We start from the raw sequence: 22,615 nt of genomic DNA, 5'->3' as shown, positions 1-22,615 counted from the left end.
ATAGCCTATAACTTATTAAGTAGCCTATATTTTTAAGCACATTTTTATTGGTGAAAATTATATGAAAAACACACACCATTGTGTGATTAGAAATACTAAAAAAGCGACTCATAAGTACCCGCCCCGGATGACTGACGTCATATTACTGAGACGATGCTCTCGAGGACATGACTTATTGAACAACCAGTGTGGAGTTTATAAACGTCCCGTGAATAAACTGACGCAATGTTTGCTTGTAAACGTAGCTTGATGGTCTCTGGTCTCCGGGTTCTTCGCAGTAATCAAGTAAATACACTTTAACGTTAACAGTCCTGGCTCGCACTGCAGTTCATAGGGTCGATTTGTTATGCTAGCAGTTTGATAAACTTGACGCAGCTCATCGCTCATCCTCGTTTCTGCCTCCTCAGGTTGTTGTTGTGTCTGGTCATGGGCAGAGATGTATGTCCACACAAACAGACGGAGAGGCCCGCATCGCGAACATACTGAAGGAGAAGTTCCCGTTAGCTGCATCGCTCAAAGTTGTGGATATATCAGGTAAACAGATCACAGATCTGGCTGGCTGCACCATATTTCAGATGTCCAATACCTAAAATATAGACATCATAAAAAATATTATGTAGATCTATTGTAGTGTAGAAAGCAGATGGTCACCACATACACACATCTGGGAAATGTCAGTATTGTTTGTGTGATCCTGTGCTGTGTTTAGGTGGTTGTGGGGCCATGTATGAGATCCATATAGAGTCCAGTGAGTTCAAAGGAAAAAGGACCATCCAACAACACCAATTAGTCAATCAGGTAAATAACAAGAATCACAATCAGCCCAGCATATTACCTGTGGCAGTATAAACTAACAAGTAGTGCAAAACTATGTGTGACATATTGTACAGTTGGATTGTGTCTACTGTCATATCTGTCTGTCAGCCATGCCTGTGAGGTTTTTAAGATTATCGCCTCAATTTTGATGGACATTGTACACTTGTTTCTTGTACCAGTTAAATGTTATTCATTAGCTGTTGTGTTTTGTTCTCCACAGGCACTCAAGGAAGAGATTCAAGGAATGCATGGACTGCGAATATTTACTGATGTTCCAAAACATTAGAAAAAGTCCTTCCACTGTTGACCCACAACTTTTTCCTTTTGTTCCCCCTGTCCATTATGAATGTACGGTTTTAAAGAGGATATTGTGTAGTAAATGAATTACATGATTGTTAATGTGTCAGTGGCAGAAAGGCAGAGGGACATAGATCTTCTTATCTTCTCTGGCATACACAGTGTGAAATGTGAATAAAATGAGTACACTAAGTTATCTTTAAACTAGTGACATATCTTCTATTCTGAGATAGTATAAAACAGGTGACAGTACGCACAAAGACTTAGTAAAATGCAAGTAAAATTTTAAGTCAGGTAGGTTTGTGCCCAATTTGGGGCCTTCTCAGGGTTGATAACAATGCTGGTGTAATGATAAGCAGTCAAAAAAGTAATAAACAGAACCTCCTGAATGTTGGAGAATTACTACAGACCCTCGTTTGTGGAGCATTGTTTTTCAGGGTTGCTGACACTGTTCATGTCATATCACAATGTATGTGTTACTGTGCCATGAAAGTTGATTGATTCTAAATTGATAACATTTCTTAGTTGATTGTCTATGGATGCTCATGTGATTAAAACATTTTACAGTCAAGTTTGCGAAGGAAACGGACATTTTAATACTATAATCAGTTGCCACATCTAGTTAAACTAATCTAGTAGAGCCATACTCAACATTAGTTATTTTCACCACCTACTCTTAAGGCAATGAGCAATATTAAAGTTGTTGACCACAGACGAAGCCTTAAAGAAACTTCGTGTGCGTGCATATGACAGACACAGTAGATTGAAAAAGCTAATAATGTTAGCCGCTACATTTTTTTCAGGTGGTAGGCCTACATTCGAATCACCGAGTAACAGACGGAGCCAATAAGGGACGCTTATTCTTTGTAGTCGACTGAGCTTAATGGAACAATAAAGTTAACGTTACTCCTCCTGGATGTGTAAGTATGCGACTGTTTGTTACCACATTAGCCACGACAACATAAAGTGATAATATGTCGGAGAGACGATTAACGTTAATGGTGTCGTGTGGTTTTAGGGAATTTTGACGAGTGATAGAAACAGTATTTAATGTTTTATGTTTTAATGTAACGTTATTGAGCCTTTTTTTAAGCTGCACCAACGCTGTTTTTATCCGTCGTGTTTAGCCCATTCTCTAAAACCTCAATAACTAACGTTAGCTACTGTCCAGCACCTTTGACAAGGCATGACATGAACTTGTAGGTGGGGGAGGATGTTCAACATACATTTTCCAAGCGCACATGAAGGCACCACTTGTTGAAGGGGTTTTAGTTGCACCATGGCTGTATGCGTTGCATTATACCAGAGATTCTCTAAATTATAGGCTATAGTTAAATATAGATAGGTGTACACACTTCGCCAGCAGATGGTGCACTTCATACTTTAGCCCACTGCAAGCAAAGGCAGTAACGTTACACAGGGACGAATTATATTCCATGTTCTTGACAAACTTTAGTTTAATTAATCAGTATCTCATTGAATTGAATGAAGAAAAAAAAAAGATTATCGAGAACTTACACTCAGCATGATTGAATAAAAGTGTAGACAGTGAGATTTCAGGCTCCGCCGTGGATAACCAACCATACAGCGCCTGTCTGTGCACAGGCTGCACACCACATCACTCTGAACCCCGAGGAGGAGCGGAGAGGCAGAGCAGCTGGTTTCCGACATGGCTAAAGAAGGAGCAGATATGACAGAGGAGACCGAGTACATGATAGACAAAAATGTGGGTAAAGAAACAGAAAATGTGGAAACGTCCGGCGATGCCAAAGAAATGCGAGCGGTGGTACTGGCAGGTTTCGGAGGTCTTAACAAACTCAGGGTAACCAAGAAGGCAATGCCCGAGCCTCAGGATGGTGAAGTGAAAATACGCGTCAAAGCATGGTAAATATAAACACTTAGTGATGCATTGTATATGTAGGCTACTTAAGGATTGTGATGTGCTCTGGCCTCCCCGTTACATGGCCACGCTTCACTGTATTTCTGAACGCTGAATCTTGTTGGGAATTTTCGCTGTCATGAAGCCACAGGTCTTAGTGCAGGAGGTAGGCTGGCTGGAGAACCAGTCATAAGCAAACATGAAGAGCAGACTGTTGTCAGCCAAGCAAGCATTTTTCAGGCAGATTTTGTTATTTTAAATAATAATTTTTGTTTGATAATAGCTGCATTTTCAGAGAAGTATTGATTAGCTCATAATTGCTGAAAAATATTACAGCTGTACCAATGCCAAGTATGGCTGATTCAAAGTTAGGATATTATTGTTTAATAGAAAATGCCTTGCATTCACAGGTGAATAGCCATTGACTCATTGTTGATAATAATGATATAAGTTATCCCTAAATCTATTAACAGCTCATACTAAGTATTTGTATTATTGATTTAATAGCTGTCAGTGGTTGGAGACAGTTCAGATGCATGCTTTCCATTCAAATATTATATCAGATGTATTTAATGTCAACATACTGTAAGGTCCTAATTGTTCTTTGTCACAGTGGCTTGAATTTCCTGGATCTGATGGTACGTCAGGGAACTGTTGATAATCCTCCAAAACCCCCTCTTGTCCCTGGGTTTGAATGCTCTGGAATAGTAGAGTCAGTAGGTGAAAACACAACAGGATTTGAGGTTAGTGACATTAAGGATTGTACCTCTGTAGCCTAATGCTGTGATGAATGAATATTAAAAGTCAGTTTATGAACAACCAAATTGGCATCAACAAAACTAGAAACGTGCTGTAAGAATAATAATGAGATACCCATTAAAATAAATTTATAATCTACTATCAACGTCCTCCTTCGTGCCACATGCTTGTTTCACATTAGTGACAACATGTTTCTTTCAGATAGGCGACAGAGTCATGGCTTTTGTCAATTACAATGCCTGGGCAGAGGTTGTTTGCACACCTGTGGATTTTGTCTACAAGATGCCAGAGGAAATGACTTTTGCTGAGGCTGCTGCATTCTCCTTGAACTTTGTGGCTGCCTACATGATGCTCTTTGAGGTTGCCAATCTGCGAGAGGGGATGTCAGTGTTGGTTCACTCAGCAGGAGGTGGTGTAGTAAGTCCATTTCTTTTATGACTGTTGCACAGCCACAGAACAAGTTTATCCAACTCTTTATTCAAACTGACGGCTTACCTACAAGTGGAAGTGTTTCCTGTTATTACTTAATATCTGTTACAGTACAAAATGAAATTATATACTAACTAACTAGATTTTAAATCATGTCTTAATAAAATGCCTTGAACATTCTTTTGAGTAATTTGAGATTCAGAATGACTGAAAGAAATGCTTACAACAATTATTCAAAAAGCAGTTCATGTTGTTTTAACTGTTTAATTATAATGAATACAATATAGATATTCTACACCACTCATTTTCTATGAATGTTTGATTATTATTTCATGGTGTAGCCTACATACATACTGTTGCCTTTGTGTGACCTTGGTATATTTAGAGTTAAACCCCTGTGTTTTCAGGCATTGATAATTTGTTGCAACTGTATTTTCAGGGTCAAGCTGTGGCTCAGCTTTGCTCCACTGTACCTAATGTCACTGTGTTCGGGATCGCCTCATGTTTCAAACACGCAGCCATCAGAGACTCTGTGACTCACCTCTTTGACAGAAACGTTGATTATATACAAGAAGTGAAAAAGTAAGCATAGAAAGTTTTTTTCCGTACTTTGATTCATTTGAGGCTGAAGAGTCTGTTTTTAGTTCCACAATCATTTGTTCATGTTAAAAAAGGAATTGCAAGGCATCATCAGGCATTGTCCCTGTAGCATGTTATACATGTGCACTAATGTGATAACGTGGACCTCACCGAGAACAGAGGGCTGTGTGAGGAGGCAGATGTTACCTGTTGCCTTATTTGGTCTTGTGTGGCTGTGGTCCCCATGGTAACTCACGGCTCATCTGAGAGAGCAGCAGCATTGTGTAGGGCTGAGGTTTGCACTGGCAATGTGGAACAACTGAGCCAATTAGGGCTGAGCATTGATGTTCTACACATTCCATTCACAACACAGCCACTGTCAGCCAGTTTGCACTACAAAGAAAACACCTTGTAGCAAACACTGCCTGAGTGGTATGATGCAGGTTTACTGCTATTATGCTGTGATGATTTAATCTTTTCTTGAAGCTTTTGATTATTTAGAGAACTCCAAAACCTTGCTGCCTCCTCTGCTTCAGCAAGCCTTAGCAATTTGTGCCTATACCTATGAGTCATTTAATCAGGTTACATGCACCATATATGAAACACGCTCTATGGTTATATTTTTCAGATTATAATTCATGGGGATTCAAATATTTTTTTTCACAAGCAACAAGTGATTGTTTCATCTTTTCTGCCTACATATCCACAGTGGTAGTGGATTAATATGACTTTCATCTCTCTGGCCCACACATTCTTCTCAGGATCAAGAGCAAAGTGCAATTAAATGACTCTTTTTACAGAAGGCAAAAACCATGGGAATCACAAGACCAGTTTAGCCAAGCAGGTATCCAGGGCCACAAGGCAGAATGTAGTTGCCTCAATAATGACATGTCTTTCATTCTTTAATTTTTGCGTATTTAGTGAGTAACTTTTCTGTCTGATTGATGCTGTGTGCCATCATGAAACCTTTTTGTAACATGATAGAAAGCATGTTACTAATGAGGAGTGATGTAGGCATTGCAAAACATCAAGTTATTTATAAGAAAACTGTAGCCAGAGTCCAAAGAAAACGTGGGTTGTATACTGCAACTTTTTCTCAGAGTTATACTCCAGAGAATCCATGCTCATAACTAAATCCGTGATTGGTTGAAACCTGAAGCTGCTACAGAGTATGACTCACAGGCTGCATTTATGGATTTATAGAATATGTTTTGCACTTTCACATTGTGCTCACAGACATAAACAAGGTAATGAAGCCACATCACTGTAAATGTACGAAGCTGACCTCTGATTGTACTTTATCTCAACTGAAAGCTGAAATATTTAGTTGATCAACAATAGACAGAAAATGAATCTGCAACTATTTTATCATATTTCCTAAAGCTTGAGGTGATGTCTTCAAATTGTTTTTGTCCAACCAACAGTCCAAAACCCAAAGATAATCAGTTTATATAATGTTAATAAAGGCTGCAAATTCTCACATGTGCTCTGGGAAACTGCGTTGGGCATATTTTACAATATTTTGACATTTGTCGGATCAAACAATAATTGAAACATAATCATTAGTTGCAGCTCTAATGTTCAGTCGAAATAACTGGTGAATTCAATTATATTAATAATTTTTTCAGTGGACTTAACCTTTACTTTGTTGATGTTTTAGGATTTCTCCAGAGGGAGTAGACATTGTGTTGGACTGCCTGTGTGGGGAGAACACAGCGAAAGGCCTGACTCTGCTGAGGCCTTTGGGAACCTACATACTCTATGGTGGGAACAATACCTATGCTTTTCCATATAGTACTTTCAAAGTGGAAATAACTAAATTTGCAGTGTATTTGTGTGTAGTCGATTTACTTCAAGTTACAACCTTACTATTAGCAGTTAAAGTGTTAGTCCGACATTTTGGGAAACACACTTTTCTTCTTTCTTGCCGAGGGTTATGTGGGAAGATCGTACCACTCTAACATCTGTCCATAAAACCTGGTGACAACAAGACGTCAGGAAGACACTGCTCCAGGTCTGGCCAACAAGATACATAAGGGATAATGTAGCACTAGAGCGCATTAGAACCTGACAGGGTGATGCAGTGTCTTGAATCATCCTGAAGGGGTTTAAATTCGCAATATGTGCTCGCTCTACATTATACTGCTAATTACACGGCTAAGAAATCCATGACTTGACACAAAATATTGACTTAACATTTTTTTTTTATTTGTATGTATATAAATGTATTTATTTATACATATAATATTAAATGGTCCTTCCAACTCAGAGTCTATGATCAGAACTGTGTCCAAAGCAAATAACCGCGTCTGTCATTCATAGCCGGGGTCTGCTATTCAGATATAACTTTAGAGGTGCTTGTAGGTGGATTTTGTTACCTTTGGACAGAGCTAGGCTAACTGTTGCCCCTGTTTACGGTCTTTATGCTAAGCTAAGCTAACCATCTCCTGGCTAAAGCTTCATTCTCAACGGACAGACATGAAGATGGTATTGGTCTTCTCATCTAACTCTTGGCAAGATCGCAATACGAGCATTTCCCATAATGTTGAACTGTTCCTTTAAAGAGTCTTGCATTCATTAAATGTGTTGGCAGCCGGACTGAGAGTGAGATAGTGAGGCTCACTTGAATAAAACATACTCCATCCATAGCCTGCAAATTAAATGTATTGTCCCTCACAGCTACCATACTTATCTGATCTCTGTTGATTTCTTTAGTTTGTGTGAAGCCTCATGAATCAAGTAACAGATTTAGAGGGATATTATTTCATTAGTTTTATTTATACTTAATATGTGCAATGGCATGCTTGCACAGATCTAAGGGTCTAAAGGTGCCAACTGTTCCCCCACATCCACCCTTCATGCTTTGTGGCTGCCTGTTATTGACCAGTCACTTTTGCCCAGCCTTTGCACAGCATACAGCAATCCTTTTATTTTTGTTTTTTCAGGCGCGTCAAACATGGTAACTGGGGAAACAAAGAGTTTCTTCAGCTTTGCAAAATCTGTGAGTCAGAGATGCAGTCTGTCATGAACATTTGATGGAAACAGTACTACCCAATGAACATTTAATCATTTCATGGCAAATGAAACACACACAAATGAGTCACTCGGAATGAACGTGTCTCTCTGTGTTTTTGTTTTTTCTCTCCAGTGGTGGCAGGTGGAGAAGGTGAATCCTATTAAACTATACGAGGAGAACAAAGTCATAGCAGGATTCTCGCTCCTCAACCTCCTCTTTAAACACGGGAAATGTAGTCTTGTGAAATCAGTGATGGACAAACTCTTGTGTCTCTATGACCAAAAGAAGATCAAGCCGGTAGTGGACTCCCTATGGGCGCTGGAGGAGGTAAGAGCCTGGGGTGATAAGAGGCTTTAACACAATGAATAAAGTCAATGATTAGCGCATTAAAAATGATCTGGTCACAGTGGTTATATAAACAGGAGACACCAGGTTTAAGATGTAAGAGAAGATTTTATGCAAACATCTCGGACAGCAAGTCATCTGTTGTTTGTCACTGTTGCTTTCTGTGGGACATTGTCAGCTGTTTCTGGACAATCTTCCACAGATGGTGGGTAGGTTGCATCTTTATCTTCCACAATTATTTCACACCCACACAAAGCCCAACAGGCAATATAAGTCAATCCCTTCACTTTCAAATTCTACAAACTTGTTAAAGGTCCTATGACATGGTGCTCTTTGGATGCTTTTATATAGGCCTCAGTGGTCCCCTAATACTGTATCTGAAGTCTCTTTCCCGAAATTCCGCCTTGGTGCAGAATTACAGCCACTATGAGCCAGTCCCACAATGAGCTTTCCTTAGGACGTGCCATTTCTGTGTCTGTAGCTTTAAATGCTATTGAGTAGGAGAGAGGTGGGGCAAGGTGGAGGGTAGGGGTGTGGCCTTGACCAGCTTGCGACCACGGTTATAGCTCTATTTCCTCATGGGTGGGCCAAATTCTCTGGGCAGCTGTGGGCAGCAGGCAAAGCAGAGAAAGGGGAGGTAACCTTTCCCCTTATGACGACATAAAGGGAAGATTCCAGATCGGCCCATCTGAGCTTTTATTTTCTCAAAGGCAGAGCAGGATACCCAGTGCTCGGTTTACACTTATCGCCATTTCTAGCCACTGGGGGACCATAGGCAGGCTAGGGGGAACTCATATTAATGTTAAAAAACCTCATCAAGTGAAATTTTCATGCCATGGGACCTTTAAGTCTCCTTTTAATTGTGGTTATTCCATGTCTTTGTACAGTTCATCTGCACATACCTATTCTAATTACAATAGCCTTTTCGCATACAGTATACCTCAACAAGTAGTAATGCAATGCCTGCTTGCTTAGGTCTTGAGCTTGGCTCAGGACACAACAGGTATATATGTTGCGGTCCTCAGTATCTTATAACCCATTGTGTGCTGGTCGCAACTCTCCCTAACTCTTAAGTCAGGAAATTACACATGACAGCATCACAGTTACCAGATATTTGTGTTCAGGTGGACATCGCTTACTGGTAAATAAAGTTTGCCTTCATGGGATGACAAGGGATGCTTGCACACACCGCTGGCTGTGGTCTGTCTGAGAGAGTGTCTCACTTGTTGTGGTATCTCTGAGCCCACACTTAATGAGAATGTTTGTATATTTTTACACAACCCTTTTGTGGGCCATTAGGTCTTCACATCCCTGGTGGTACCTTTTGCCGAATGAAAAACTCTATACCTGCAGGGCCTACAGTAATCATCCCTAGTAGACAGGACACAGAAAGATAGAAAAGTCTACCTGTGCCATTTGCCATATGTCGCATATTGTGGACTATTTTAGTATCTTTTAGGACATTCCTCCTTTGGTCTGATAATAGATACAGATACAAACTGTTAGCAAAAAAGTTGCTATTGACAATTTTTCAACACACCCATAGTCCAGCTATACAGGTGTTTTCACTTTTTTCCCCATGTTCGAATGAAAATTCAAATTTGGAATAGAAAATGATAGCCCTAGTGTGGCCATGTACAGACTGTGATTGATCGATTGATTGATTGATTGATTGATTAGTTGCTCCTGAGGTGGCTGGGAATGGTTTATGAAGTTTGGTGACAGTGCAATTCTGACATAGTTCTGCACCACTTCAACCTAAGCAGACATTTAATTAGCTGGAATAAGTAAAAACACTTGTGTGGGTGTGTAGGACTTGTAAATTGGGCACTAAAGATCTACACTAAAGATCTAGTCACTGTTCATTAACGTGCCCATCACAAATCACTTTTTCTGGGATTCGGGGTGTTATTTTGTGTCTCTGGTGCTTCCACACGCATACAAACTTGGAAAAAAAACCCATCCATGCTGTTTTGAGTAAGATACGGGTTTCTGAATGTATCCTGCCTTCAGTCTCCGGGTGAGCTGGTCCAAATCGGCCGAAACATTAGCTAATACCACATCAGCTAGCTGTTTCTCCAACTTTGGTCAGTACAAGGCAGGATTAGCCAGGAGACTTCTTCTAAATGAGAGCACACTTCCAACTTTGCGTTGGAATACCTGCAGACGAGGGACATATAAGTAGTTCTATAGTGTTGTAGCAGTGTTATGCCATTGAGAACGAGGTGGCTAACCGCTAGCAGCGCTAGCTTCTAGCTAGTAGTCCTTACCTAGCTACTGCGCATGTGCGACTCCCAACAAAGATGGGATAGAAGTGAAATGCCTCACTCTGTAGCTAAAACAGAGAGCTCAACACACAGGGTCAAATAAGGAGCTACAGCAATGTGCAGTACAACAAAAATATGGTGTTTTTTGAAAATTAAACCATGTAAAACTATTCTGGTACAACCTCAAAATACAATTATGAACGTGAAAATGAGTATAATATGGGCACTTTAAATAAATAATAGAGCTATTTCACAGCAGACATCATGGCTACCATATAGCAGAAAAAGCACAGGTGGAAAAAACAATTGTTAACTATGGCTCAGTGTTTTTCCTGCTATGACATGTAAAACATGTCTGCTGTGAAAAAAAGGTTGATTGAAAGTTTTTTTCTTGGCAACATGCAATACCATAACTGCCTAGTCAAAAGGATAAAAGCCACTGTCTGTGGTAATGAGATTTTATATCCATTTCCAATAGCTCCATATTACTGTACTCATGGTACCATTAAAACGTAAGCTAAAGCCACTTCCTCAGCATAAAGTTTGACCTAAAATCAATTTGCCTTATTGTTTCCATCAGTGATATCAGAATGCATTTAACACATCCTCTGTCTTTAAAAACAAAATACTCCAAGAATTCAGATAGACGATGAGGCAGTGCAGGTAATCCATCGCTAGACGCTGATAATAAGTCATTCTGAACTTTGTATCTACAGTGAGAGAGAGAACAGATTGATGAAATGATCTCCAGATTCTCATTTCTCATGGGAAACTCCCCTTGTTCTTATTGTCCATAAATTTGGCAGATTTGTCAGGCCATTCACTGGAACCATTGCCTGTGAAGAATCTCATTAGAGGGGAGGATGGCGTGGGATACAGTGTCAGGGGCACTGCTTGCCTCATTTGTTCATATGCCTGGACAGAGAACTCAGAGGGCGTTAGTTTACATGTTGACCATGGCAACCTTTTTTTCTGGAATGAAAAGTTGTAGAATGTGCGTGACCGAAATAAAATAACACTGCTGTTGGACAAACAGCAGTCACTTTCACCTGGAAGTCCCAAGGTAAATGCTATTTAGGATACTAAAAAAATAAAAGTGAGACTGCATAAAGAATGTTGCAGAGATTGTTTGAAAGTACCAGGGAAACCCCATTACACCTACCAGTGGCGGTTTTTGGCCCGGGGCGCATTTTTTTATGACTCATGGGGGGGCGGCACGAGCACTTAAAAAAATAAATAAAATAAAATAAAAAAATCCTCGAAGCGGTTTTCTACTGTATTATCTATCATTTCACCGTGTGGGGAATTGGCAAATTTGCGCCCGATTGCTGAGAAGGTGACGTGCGCACACTGCATAGAGAAGCTGTGTGAGAAGGGGAAAGGGGAGGGGGGAGCGTTGGACAGTTTACCTCTGGGTCGAACGGGTTGCTGGACATAGGCGCCGATACCGTTGGTGCTCCGCTAATACTGAGCACCCACGAAGCTGATCGCGGTTATGTGTCAGTTAAACTTTTCATCTCAATCCTATCCTGAGTTGAAAGAGCCTTGCCTACTTTACGGCTTTATTATGGAGTTGATAGGCGTGTGTGTTCGTGTCGGCCGTCTGAAATGCAAACATTTTTTGACTACTTTGTTTTTTAAAGGGCGTGCGCCCGTGAGCATTCAATAGGGTAGCAGATTTCATACAATAACAATTATTGATGATTTTGCATCAAGGAAGGCCAGATTTTAGTTTGTGTTTTCTGTTCTTAGTGCAATGGTGTAACAGTTAGATTCTCTTTAGTGTGTTTTCACATTTGTGGGATGAAGGATTTGTGCTATTTAGAATAGGCCTATTTATTCTATATTTTATTTGTATATTATTTTTAATATTTTATTTATATTATTGTTGCTCTCTGCTGTTGTTACAATTTGTATATATCTGATTGTATATATTTTTGGCACATATATATATATATAAAGTATTTAGTCAGCCACCAATTGTGCAAGTTCTCCCACTTAAAAAGATGAGAGAGGCCTGTAATTTTCATCATAGGTACACTTCAACTATGAGAGACAAAATGAGAAAATAAGTATTTGGTCAATAACAAAAGTTCATCTCAATACTTTGTTATATACTCTTTGTTGGCAATGACAGAGGTCAAATGTTTTCTGTAAGGTTTTCACACACTGTTGCTGGTATTTTGGCCCATTCCTCCATGCAGATCTCCTCTTGAGCAGTGATGTTTTGGGGCTGTCGCTGGGCAGCACAGACTTTCAACTCCCTCCAAAGATTTTCTATGGGGTTGAGATCTGGAGACTGGCTAGGCCACTCCAGGACCTTGAAATGCTTCTTACGAAGCCACTCCTTTGTTGCCCGGGCAGTGTGTTTGGGATCATTGTCATGCTGAAAGACCCAGCCACGTTTCATCTTCAATGCCCTTGCTGATGGAAGGAGGTTTTCACTCAAAATCTCATGATACATGGCCCCATTCATTCTTTCCTTTACACGGATCAGTCGTCCTGGTCCCTTTGCAGAAAAACAGCCCCAAAGCATGATGTTTCCACCCCCATGCTTCACAGTAGGTATGGTGTTCTTTGGATGCCACTCAGCATTCTTTCCCCTCCAAACACGACAAGTAGAGTTTTTACCAAAAAGTTCTATTTTGGTTTCATCTGACCATATGACATTCTCCCAATCCTCTTCTGGATCATCCAAATGCTCGCTAGCAAACTCCAGACGGGCCTGGACATGTACTGGCTTAAGCAGGGGGACATGTCTGGCACTGCAGGATTTGAGTCCCTGGCGGCGTAGTGTATTACTGATGGTAGCCTTTGTTACTTTGGTCCCAGCTCTCTGCAGGTCATTCACTAGGTCCCCCCGTGTGGTTCTGGGATTTTTGCTCACCGTTCTTGTGATCATTTTGACCCCACGGGGTGAGATCTTGCATGGAGCCCCGGATCGAGGGAGATTATTAGTGGTCTTGTATGTCTTCCATTTTCTTATAATTTCTCCCACAGTTTATTTCTTCACACCAAGCTGCTTACCTATTGCAGATTCAGTTTTCCCAGCCTGGTGCAGGTCTACAATTTTGTTTCTGGTGTCCTTTGACAGCTCTTTGGTCTTGGCCATAGTGGAGTTTGGAGTGTGACTGTTTGAGGTTGTGGACAGGTGTATTTTATACTGATAACAAGTTCAAACAGGTGCCATTAATACAGGTAATGAGTGGAGGACAGAGGAGCCTCTTAAAGAAGAAGTTACAGGTCTGTGAGAGCCAGAAATCTTGCTTGTTTGTAGGTGACCAAATACTTATTTTCCTGAGGAATTTGCAAATAAATTCATTAAAAATCCTACAATGTGATTTTCTGGATTTGTTTTTCTCATTTTGTCTCTCATAGTTGAAGTGTACCTATGATGACAATTACAGACCTCTCTCATCTTTTTAAGTGGGAGAACTTGCACAATTGATGGCTGACTAAATACTTTGTTTACCCCACTGTGTGTGTGTGTGTATATATATATATATATATATATATATATATATATATATATATATATATATATATATATATTATAACAACAACATAAGTGAAAGAGAAAATTATATTTCTAAATCTTTCATTAGAACATTTGAAAAACACACTTAAGAGAATCCAGTTATTTAACTATTGCAATTACAACAGGAAACACATTTTCTAAGTTGCACAATCTCCACCTCCAACATTTTCAAAAGACAATGAACACAATTCTGCACAAAATATGACAGTATAAGTTATCAGAACTTAAAATAAATATACACTATAATATAGTAATTTTGCAAAATTATGCAATTTTGTGGGGGTTTTTTTGTGGGGGGAGGGGTGGGGGGCTAGCTCGAAGAGGGTCTCGCCCTGGGTGTAATTCAATGTAGAATCGCCCCTGACACCTACAATGCAAGTGGATATTATCCCCTCTTGCTTCCTAGCAGCAAATTGCTGGTGTTTCTGACCTATTTTTGCTCTTGGCTTGATTTCCGCTATTGCTTTTAGCAAATGAATGCTTGCGACACAATGGCTCCCAGACAAAGGGATGCATTCAGTTGCGTCTTTGTGTGGACTGTAATGAGTAATCTGTTGTGATGTGTAATTGTTTCTCTACACAATTAAGTCAGACAAGCTTTAATGAGTAGTATTGTTTTATTGTTTACAAGTTTTGACCTGCGAGGTGTGTTGTTGGGCGGAGAGATTGTTGTTGGACGTAGATGAGAAAATGTCACCACAATGTGAAAATCATGAAATTGATTGCACTCGCTTTGCTTCTCCCATTCCTGCAGCACCCTGATCCTATATCTGACTGCAGTTGATTAACAATATGAACCATGAAAAGTCTCATGCCTAAATCTGTTTGAAAAAGGGGAGTCTGGTGTAACACTGTGTTTGAAAAATGTATCTAGTTGGCAAAAGTTGGTGTCTTATGTTACATTTAAGTATGCAATAAATTATCCTTATTACAATTAGTATTATTACAAGTTATTTCATACTTCATTCATACTCATATAAATGAAACAAAAATAAACATATCTATGAGGATAATATGTCTTTACAGAGCTGAGGACTTTATTATGTTAAAGTAAGTTTTTTCAAGAATGTGAATATTAAAATCATGTTTTTTTGCAGGGTGTGACTCAATTTTAAATTGTATGAGACATCATTTATTTGGTATTAGAGCCTACTTTAGACAGCAGTCTAAAGCTGGTTAATCAAATCTCCAATGCAAAATACAGCCTACATTATCCTTGCAATCATAGGTGAAATGAAACTGTGTACTTGTATGCTTAATATTAATCAATCAATCAGACTTTATTTATGTAACACTTTTCATACAAAACAAATGAAGAACAAAGTGCTTCATACAAATACACACACACACACACACACACACACACACACACACACACACACACAGATATACACATGTAACACAATCCCCCCCACTTCCCAGCCCCATTCAACCACCTACCCAACCAAATTGACGGAAATGATATTATTCAAAGCAGGAACAAGCCAAACCAAAATGAAACAAACTGGGGAAACGCCATCATATGTGAGGAAACACCAGAGGCAAGACACTTAAAACCAAAAGATACTTAAATATATAACTAAATAAATAAATAACGACTCTGAAGAATGGTTAAAAAGAACATAAACTGTTAATTGTCAAAACATAAAATGCAGATACATAGATAACTAGAATAAAAGCAACTATTACAATTAATTATAAAAATAACTCAAACAAACTACATATAAAATAGACCACAAGTAGATAAATAATAGAAACCTCCGTGGATCAGTTCTGCAGGCACGGTCAGTGCGATGTCAGTTGTAGCCTAACAGGGTGAGTTAGCATCATTTAGTCAACATTAAGGGTATTCACTTTTCTCACAGAGTAAAATTTAATTACAGCTGCTCCGAGGAAGTGTTTCTGTGTCTGTAATGACCAGGAAGTGGTTGTCATTGTCAAGAGTCATTATTTTATGAGATTTCATTTGTGATATCAGAGTTTATGTATGTATGTTGTTGTTGTTGTAAAACAGTTTCTTGAAAGTAAGTTCAATGTTGTGTTTTATTCTCAGGTAAAAGAGGCCATGCAGAGAATCCATGACAGAGGCAACATAGGAAAACTCATTCTGGATGTCGAGAAGTCTCCCACCCCTCTGGTAACTTTTTAAATGTGTTTTGAAAGTTAATTGCATGAATAAAGTTATCAGAAAGCACACATCAAAACGACAGGGCTGTTAAGTAGCTCTTAATCTTAAGTGCAATTCTACAAAGATTTACAATGTTTTGCAAAAGAAGACTTTTGCAACAGCACTTTACATCTTTTACTGTAAGAGGGGCTGATGAATTGATTTTAAAGTAACTAGTAACTAGATAGTTAACTATCTGTATGCCATCTTATGATATAAACAAGCATAAAATACCATTTATGAATTGAACAGGAGACACAACAAACACTTTATGCCTAAAATGTCACACTGAACACATTATAAAAGTATGATTATCAGTTACAGCTTGCTGTATCATATAAAGTATTATTACTAGATAAATGTAACACTAAGATAAAAAAGTTAATCATAGTCATAAATATGAATGACAAAAAAACAACAAATAAAATGAAAGTATTGTATGACATTGATGGTCGAGGGTACAGAGGAAGAGGAAAGAGTAGGGAAGATGGCAATAAATTGGCAGCTGTAAAAGAATGCAAAATACAGAACCAGTGGTGAGGATAGCCAGCACCACGTTATTATGGAACCCACGCAACTTCTAGGCAAGTCCGCCCTACGAAGCAGCTCGTTTGGTTGGGGTTAGGCATTGACCTCGAGGTTAGAATAACTGATTGGTCAGGGGATAGGACCTGAATAAATCGGGTTGCGTTACCTTGCGTTAGCATGGACGCTTGGCCAATAGTAGTGTGTGAATGCTATTGAAGGGCGGGTCTTGCCTAGAAGTTGCGTGGGTTCCATAAACATCACGCAGCACCAATCAGCCAATAGAAATTTAATTGCAACAGCCGTGTTTCAACCCATAGAGGGCAGTCTCTATGCATATTTATAACACAATATGTAGAATTCAAATACTTTGCACTAAAATGTCAAGATATGAATCCATCAACAACACTTTTTAGCTGAAAAAGCGGTTTGGGCTTTAGTTACTCTTGAAGCACATCTATAGTGGAAATGCTTTTTTTGGAAACACTGTAAACATACAAAGATGATGCTAATTATGGGTGTTCCCATCTCTGTGCTTTATTAACCACATAGCTAATTTGCTGACTGATTCACTGTGTAATATATATTAATATAATTATATTGTTGTTGATAAATAGTTACATTAAACATTTCTGATGCCTACAGCACATTTTCAGGTCCAGTCAGGGTCACGAGGAGGCAGTGAGTCTGGGTTTCTCCTGTTTTATAGCAGTCGTTTCCAAAGTGATATCAACATCAAACCTAGAAACACTATGTGATATGTAGACAAGCTTGTATTGAAAGTATAGGCCCTGTATACAGCTGCCCATTAGTAGAGGACACATTTACACATTTACTGTATCGCTTGAAATCACATTTGTGTTCACCTCTGTTTCTCTGTATGGGTAGCTCAGTACACAGTTAATGACAGCTGAATAATATTTTACCACTAGATGGCCAGCGACAGCACTGAGACCAGTGAGGCAGGAGAGGAGGAAGAGGAGCCAGAGGGAGACAACGACAGCAAGGAGCGAATGCCTTTCATCCATTAAACTCTTCAAACCCCACTTAACACGCCTAGAGACTGCAGAGGAACCCAACCACACACAAGTGTTGTGCAGTACAGTATGTGTGTGTGTGTATGTATGTATGTATGTATGCATGTATGCATGAATGGATGTATGTACAATATATGTTTGTGACTCTTGTCTGTTACCTATTGTTTGTCAGTTGATTGGTCATGCATAATTATTGGGTAAATGAAGACTAACATCATGTTTGTCACCCAAGCAACAGGCGTGCCATTCTGAAGATAGTATTATTATATTCTTTATGGTATTATGTTGTAATTTAATGCTACCCAGTAATGGTAATAGGTTTGTGTCCATTTTACAATTTAATTCATCTGCCAACAGTTTATTGACTGAATAAGCATTTAAACCTGCTGGCTTGCCATTATCCCTTTACGATTTACTAAAGCACATAAGTGCCATATACTATAGGAACAAGTGTAATTTGATTCCCACCTGTCCTCCGTGATGACAGCTGTAAAAGCAAACGATTGACATAAGTTTGAGAAAGTGCCCTCAATGTTTTGATGCTTCTGACCAAGAGAGTGAATTACTTTCTCATGTTACACTAGTAATGTGTAATCCACGAGAGGTAGAAAAGTCTGTGTGTAGATTTTTGCATATTTTGTTCTTAGTTGCCAACCTTGTAATATTAGAGGATCACCAGTGCCTTTGAGCTACAAACGATCGTTTGGTACTCAAAATGCTTTCCTCGTTCACGTTGAACAAACGAAAACAAAAAAGGTATTTTTAACTGAAATACGAAAACCGGTGCATAAACTTTTAACCACCAGAGCTCTGTTTATGTAGTAACTTATTGGATTGAGGACATAGTTTCCCTCTACGCTGTATGTTCAGAACTTTTACTAAAATACTATACGACGCCATACAGTGTTACATTTATTGAAAGGTCAACATTTAATAAGAATATATGTAAATAAAAGAAAACATAAGATAAATCAGTAAATTCAGAATTGTCTTAGGGAGGATCACGAAGTGGTCAGTCAGACTGCAGACGGAGGTTTGTGGGGTCTCTGCTTTGCTTGTCTGACTAAAGTTGTTTACTTGCTGGTGCCTCACAAAAAAAGTGCCATAAGACTCCAACATAAATAAATTATTTTTCACAATGAGCTGATGTACAGTATAAAGCCAGCGTGATGTAGGTCTGAGTAACGCTGTGTATTCCATTATTTAAGTATGATTCCCTCTGCTCTACTCGACATCTGCGAGTTGTTAATGAAATATAAGAGAACGGCTGACAAAAAAAACAAATGTTCACACTCAAATATTCAAATAATTGATCTGTTTTTATTTTTGATGTTTTAAAATAAAAACAAACCGTATTGTTTTCACTATTTCTTTGGCCTTGCTTTTTCAGTATATTTTATTTTGGCTAGTCATTTGAACTATTTATTACTTTAGTTGAATCATTCAAATGAAACCAGAGTATACATCAAAAAGTATTTTCTCAACTATAAAAACAATAAAACAAGACTTTTGTAATAATGCCATTTTAGGAAACAAAAAATGTAACAGCAAAACTAATGGGTAAACAGTGCATGCTTTGAAGTTGAATGACAAACAGTGGAGAGACAGCGTTAATGGGTGTACAAAAGTGATGAAATAAGTAATTTTAGAAGTTGATTTATAGACTTGGAGTAAGGATGATGTGTAGACACTTTGGAAATACATCTCCATTTTGATGCCTTTAATGTCAGGCCTGTTTGTGTGTGAGAGAAAGCGAGAGAGAGTGCATGTTTTTGAGTGTATTCATATTGCCTTGTGTCTAAAATAGAAACGTGTTTAAAGAAGTGTTTAGCATTGTAGTGTGTTCACAAAATTCCTTGGTAAACTCTGGTTCACTGGTGGTCGTATATTTTTGTCACAGTTTTGTTGTGTACTTTCTTTGAGTACAGCTCTGTTTACTTGAATAAATGTATCTGCAAAGTATTCCTTGATTGTGTTTTTGTCTTGGTTTAATGTTTGATTATATTTCACATGGTATGAGTTTTGTCACCATCCCTGAGGTCCCTTTTTTATATTACTTTATTTTTTTAAGTTGTCCCTCTTCTCTTTTAATATATTATGTAAATATTTAATTTGAGCTTATGTAATAAATTTACCGGGATTTAAATCATAAGTGAACTTCATGAGAACTTGAGATGTTAACAATGTTTTCTTGGTGTACAAAATATGGACTACGGTACAATATTTCATTTGAATTGGTGACACTGATCTTGGGTTCCCACCTTGCACTGTGGTGATTGTATAGATCTTCTGTGCTGCTGTGCATCCATGTTTTAGAATGTGTAGCTTCTTTACAGCAACATCCATATTTAAAGCATTGTCTCCTGTCATGGCTACAACTTTGTGTTCTATTAGAATCAGCTTTTTTGGCCAAGCGTGTGAACAGCTGGCCTTCTTTTACAGCTTGTTCAGACTGCTGACCTCCAAGCCTTGATGCTACCAGCCCAGCACACCAAGAAGAAGAAGAAGAGAGAACTAGCTATACAGAAGATAGAAGATCTGCAGGAGCCTGTTGCACACACTGAAGGATCTGAGTCTGCGCTGTCCCCTCCTGAAGAGGGCATCAGTGTTGTGAGTCCAGTCCAGTTTTTTTTTTATTGATTTGGACCCTAAGGTATACTTGTATGAGTCCACTCTCTTCACTTGCTCTCTCTGGATGATAACCAGGACAGTTCCTGTTCCTCTGGTAGCCCATCACAAACTAATTGGTTTTGCTGATATTGAGCTTTAGGTGATTGTTGTTGCACCATGTGACGAAGCTCTCTATCAGCCATTTGTACTCATCTTTAAAAATAGTCATACATGTCAATATAGGGATAACCATCCTTCAAAGTCTTCACAGCATATACTATATGAGTCTGGACAGATATGGATGTAAACTACAACTTGACTGGTTGGCAGAGGCATACAACCGTGAGGCTGTAATTTTAGTTCTTATTTAGCTCACCCCTCCCGTCTGTATACAACATCTCGCACCAGGAAGGCTGTGTTACCCCGTCAGTCCGGAGGTAACTATACACACAGCTTATAAATAACGTGCTTGCCACCGATTTTCATCTGACCTGTTTTTCTTGCCTCTTCGTCGCGATGCAGCTGCAGAAGAAGATGATGTGAAGTCCCAGCTTGAGAGGTTGTGGCAGGAGGTGAATTCACTGAAGGAGATGCAGGCGTTGCAGACAGGTACTTCCCTACATAAAGGAAGATTAAAGACAGGAAATGACAGTGATACATTAGATTCATAAGCATTACTGGACATTGGTTGGTTAATAATATTCATTGTGGTTTTAGGTTGTATTTTAATTATGTCATGGTGCTTTCCCGCACTGTTATCTGTTAATTTAGGCCACTGGGCCATCTTGCAAGACTGTGGATTTTTGCTGAGAGATAATTGGTAACTTGATAACTAGATTTTGAGCTGAATCTCCAGCAGAGGGCAGCAGCACTCATATCAGCCATTAGATTGTAAAGTAAAGTTGAATTGGGAAGATTGTAGGTAACACACAATTTATAGGAATATTGATTATTTCTTATAATTGTGTTTTTTTTCCTCTTAGTTGATCATATAAAAATACTACAACTTTATTGTTTTTTATTTTTGAAATCTCTATTATGCCCCCTTTTTCCTTTCTTGGCTGATTTACTGCTCACTGTTCACACTGTGAACTCTCTAAACTATGAGTTAATAAGTGTTGTAATGTAACAAAGTACAAATACTTTGTTACTGTACTTAAGTAGAATTTTCACGTATCTGTACTTAACTTCGTTATTTATATTTTTGGAAACTTTGACGCCACTACATTTCGTAAATAAAATGTATACTTTTACTCCACTACATTTCCCCTAAGCATCTACGTAAGGCGTTACTTGCAAGTAATGTTTTTGGAGTCATGGAGTGAAAGATTCTTTTTCACAAAAAAATTTAAATTCTGTTGTTTGAATTTGATGTTCAAGAAGGATGTGGAACCCCTGAATATTATGCTTTACTATAAGGAAGCCACAATAAAGTTCAGAATCAAAGTTTTTATTTACCTTTACTTTTCCTTCTAATAATTAAGTACATTTAATAACAGAAAATTACTTCCGATACTTAAGTACAGTAAATATCAGATACTTAAAGACTTTTACTCAAGTAATATTCAAAAAGGTGACTTTAACTTCTACCAAAGTCATTTTCTGGTAAGATACTTAATGAATATGGCTGCATGAATTGCTAAAGATTCTGTTGGAGAAAGAAGGGGGAATAAAAAACATTATTTTTGTACAATGTCTATCATAATTTGTTTCCTATTACTGAGGAAACTAAACATTGCAATAGTTTTTTAAAACTCTTTAAACACCATATAGTTCTACATTACAATTCAGTTCACTAATGAAGTAAGTGCATTGTGTTTTCAGTCTGTCTCCGTGGCATCAAAGCTCACAGAAAGTGTTATCTTACAATTGAGGAACCCAAACATTACCATGAAGCAAATGAAGACTGTATTGCACAAGGAGGAACTCTTGCAACGCCACGGGACATGATGGAAAACAATGGCCTGAGAGACTATGCAAAGAGGAGTGCTCCAGGATCCAAGGACTTCTGGATCGGTGTAGCAGACATAGTGAAAGAAGGCCAGTATGTTGATGTCAACAGCCTGCCAGTCAGCTACTTCAACTGGGACCGCTCCAAGAAGCAGCCCACAGGAACGAAGAGGGAGAGCTGTGTTGCTCTTTCAGTGGTTGCACAAGGAAAGTGGTACAATGAGGTGTGTCGCAGCCTCAAAAAGTACATCTGTGAATATATCATTCCCTAAGAAGACAGGACATGATTGGTTGTTGGCAACTTGATAATCATTTATGCGAGTAATTCGTTAAATTATTGGGGTGTCAAATCTGTGCTAATAACAGAATAACATAACAGAAACATGACTTGCATTATGAAA

The 22,615-nt window shown here is 38.6% G+C and overlaps 3 protein-coding genes across 3 annotated transcripts; all 3 read left to right on the top strand.

Annotated features, from left to right (window-relative positions):
- The first annotated feature begins 150 nt into the window (after window positions 1-150).
- bola3 (bolA family member 3) lies at window positions 151-1,684 on the top strand. The gene is made up of 4 exons (XM_078257546.1): window positions 151-285; window positions 408-534; window positions 710-798; window positions 1,037-1,684. Exons 1-4 carry the CDS (start codon window positions 226-228, stop codon window positions 1,100-1,102), a joined length of 342 nt encoding a protein of 113 aa, XP_078113672.1. The 5' UTR covers window positions 151-225; the 3' UTR covers window positions 1,103-1,684.
- An 861-nt stretch (window positions 1,685-2,545) lies between these two features.
- vat1l (vesicle amine transport 1-like) lies at window positions 2,546-19,616 on the top strand. Its single transcript, XM_078257533.1, has 9 exons — window positions 2,546-2,997; window positions 3,606-3,735; window positions 3,953-4,168; window positions 4,620-4,762; window positions 6,420-6,523; window positions 7,705-7,760; window positions 7,908-8,102; window positions 15,979-16,062; window positions 17,550-19,616. The coding sequence occupies exons 1-9, from the start codon at window positions 2,783-2,785 to the stop codon at window positions 17,646-17,648; spliced, it is 1,242 nt and encodes a 413-aa protein (XP_078113659.1). The 5' UTR covers window positions 2,546-2,782; the 3' UTR covers window positions 17,649-19,616.
- A 510-nt stretch (window positions 19,617-20,126) lies between these two features.
- clec3a (C-type lectin domain family 3, member A) lies at window positions 20,127-22,486 on the top strand. Its single transcript, XM_078258608.1, has 4 exons — window positions 20,127-20,259; window positions 20,636-20,698; window positions 20,778-20,873; window positions 22,089-22,486. The coding sequence occupies exons 1-4, from the start codon at window positions 20,127-20,129 to the stop codon at window positions 22,484-22,486; spliced, it is 690 nt and encodes a 229-aa protein (XP_078114734.1).
- The last annotated feature ends 129 nt before the right edge of the window (window positions 22,487-22,615 follow it).

Source organism: Sander vitreus, chromosome 1, assembly GCF_031162955.1.
Source record: "Sander vitreus isolate 19-12246 chromosome 1, sanVit1, whole genome shotgun sequence".
NCBI classification, from domain to species: Eukaryota; Metazoa; Chordata; class Actinopteri; order Perciformes; family Percidae; genus Sander; species Sander vitreus.
Note: the sequence above shows the minus strand (reverse complement) of the source record. Positions and strands in the feature narration are given on the sequence as shown.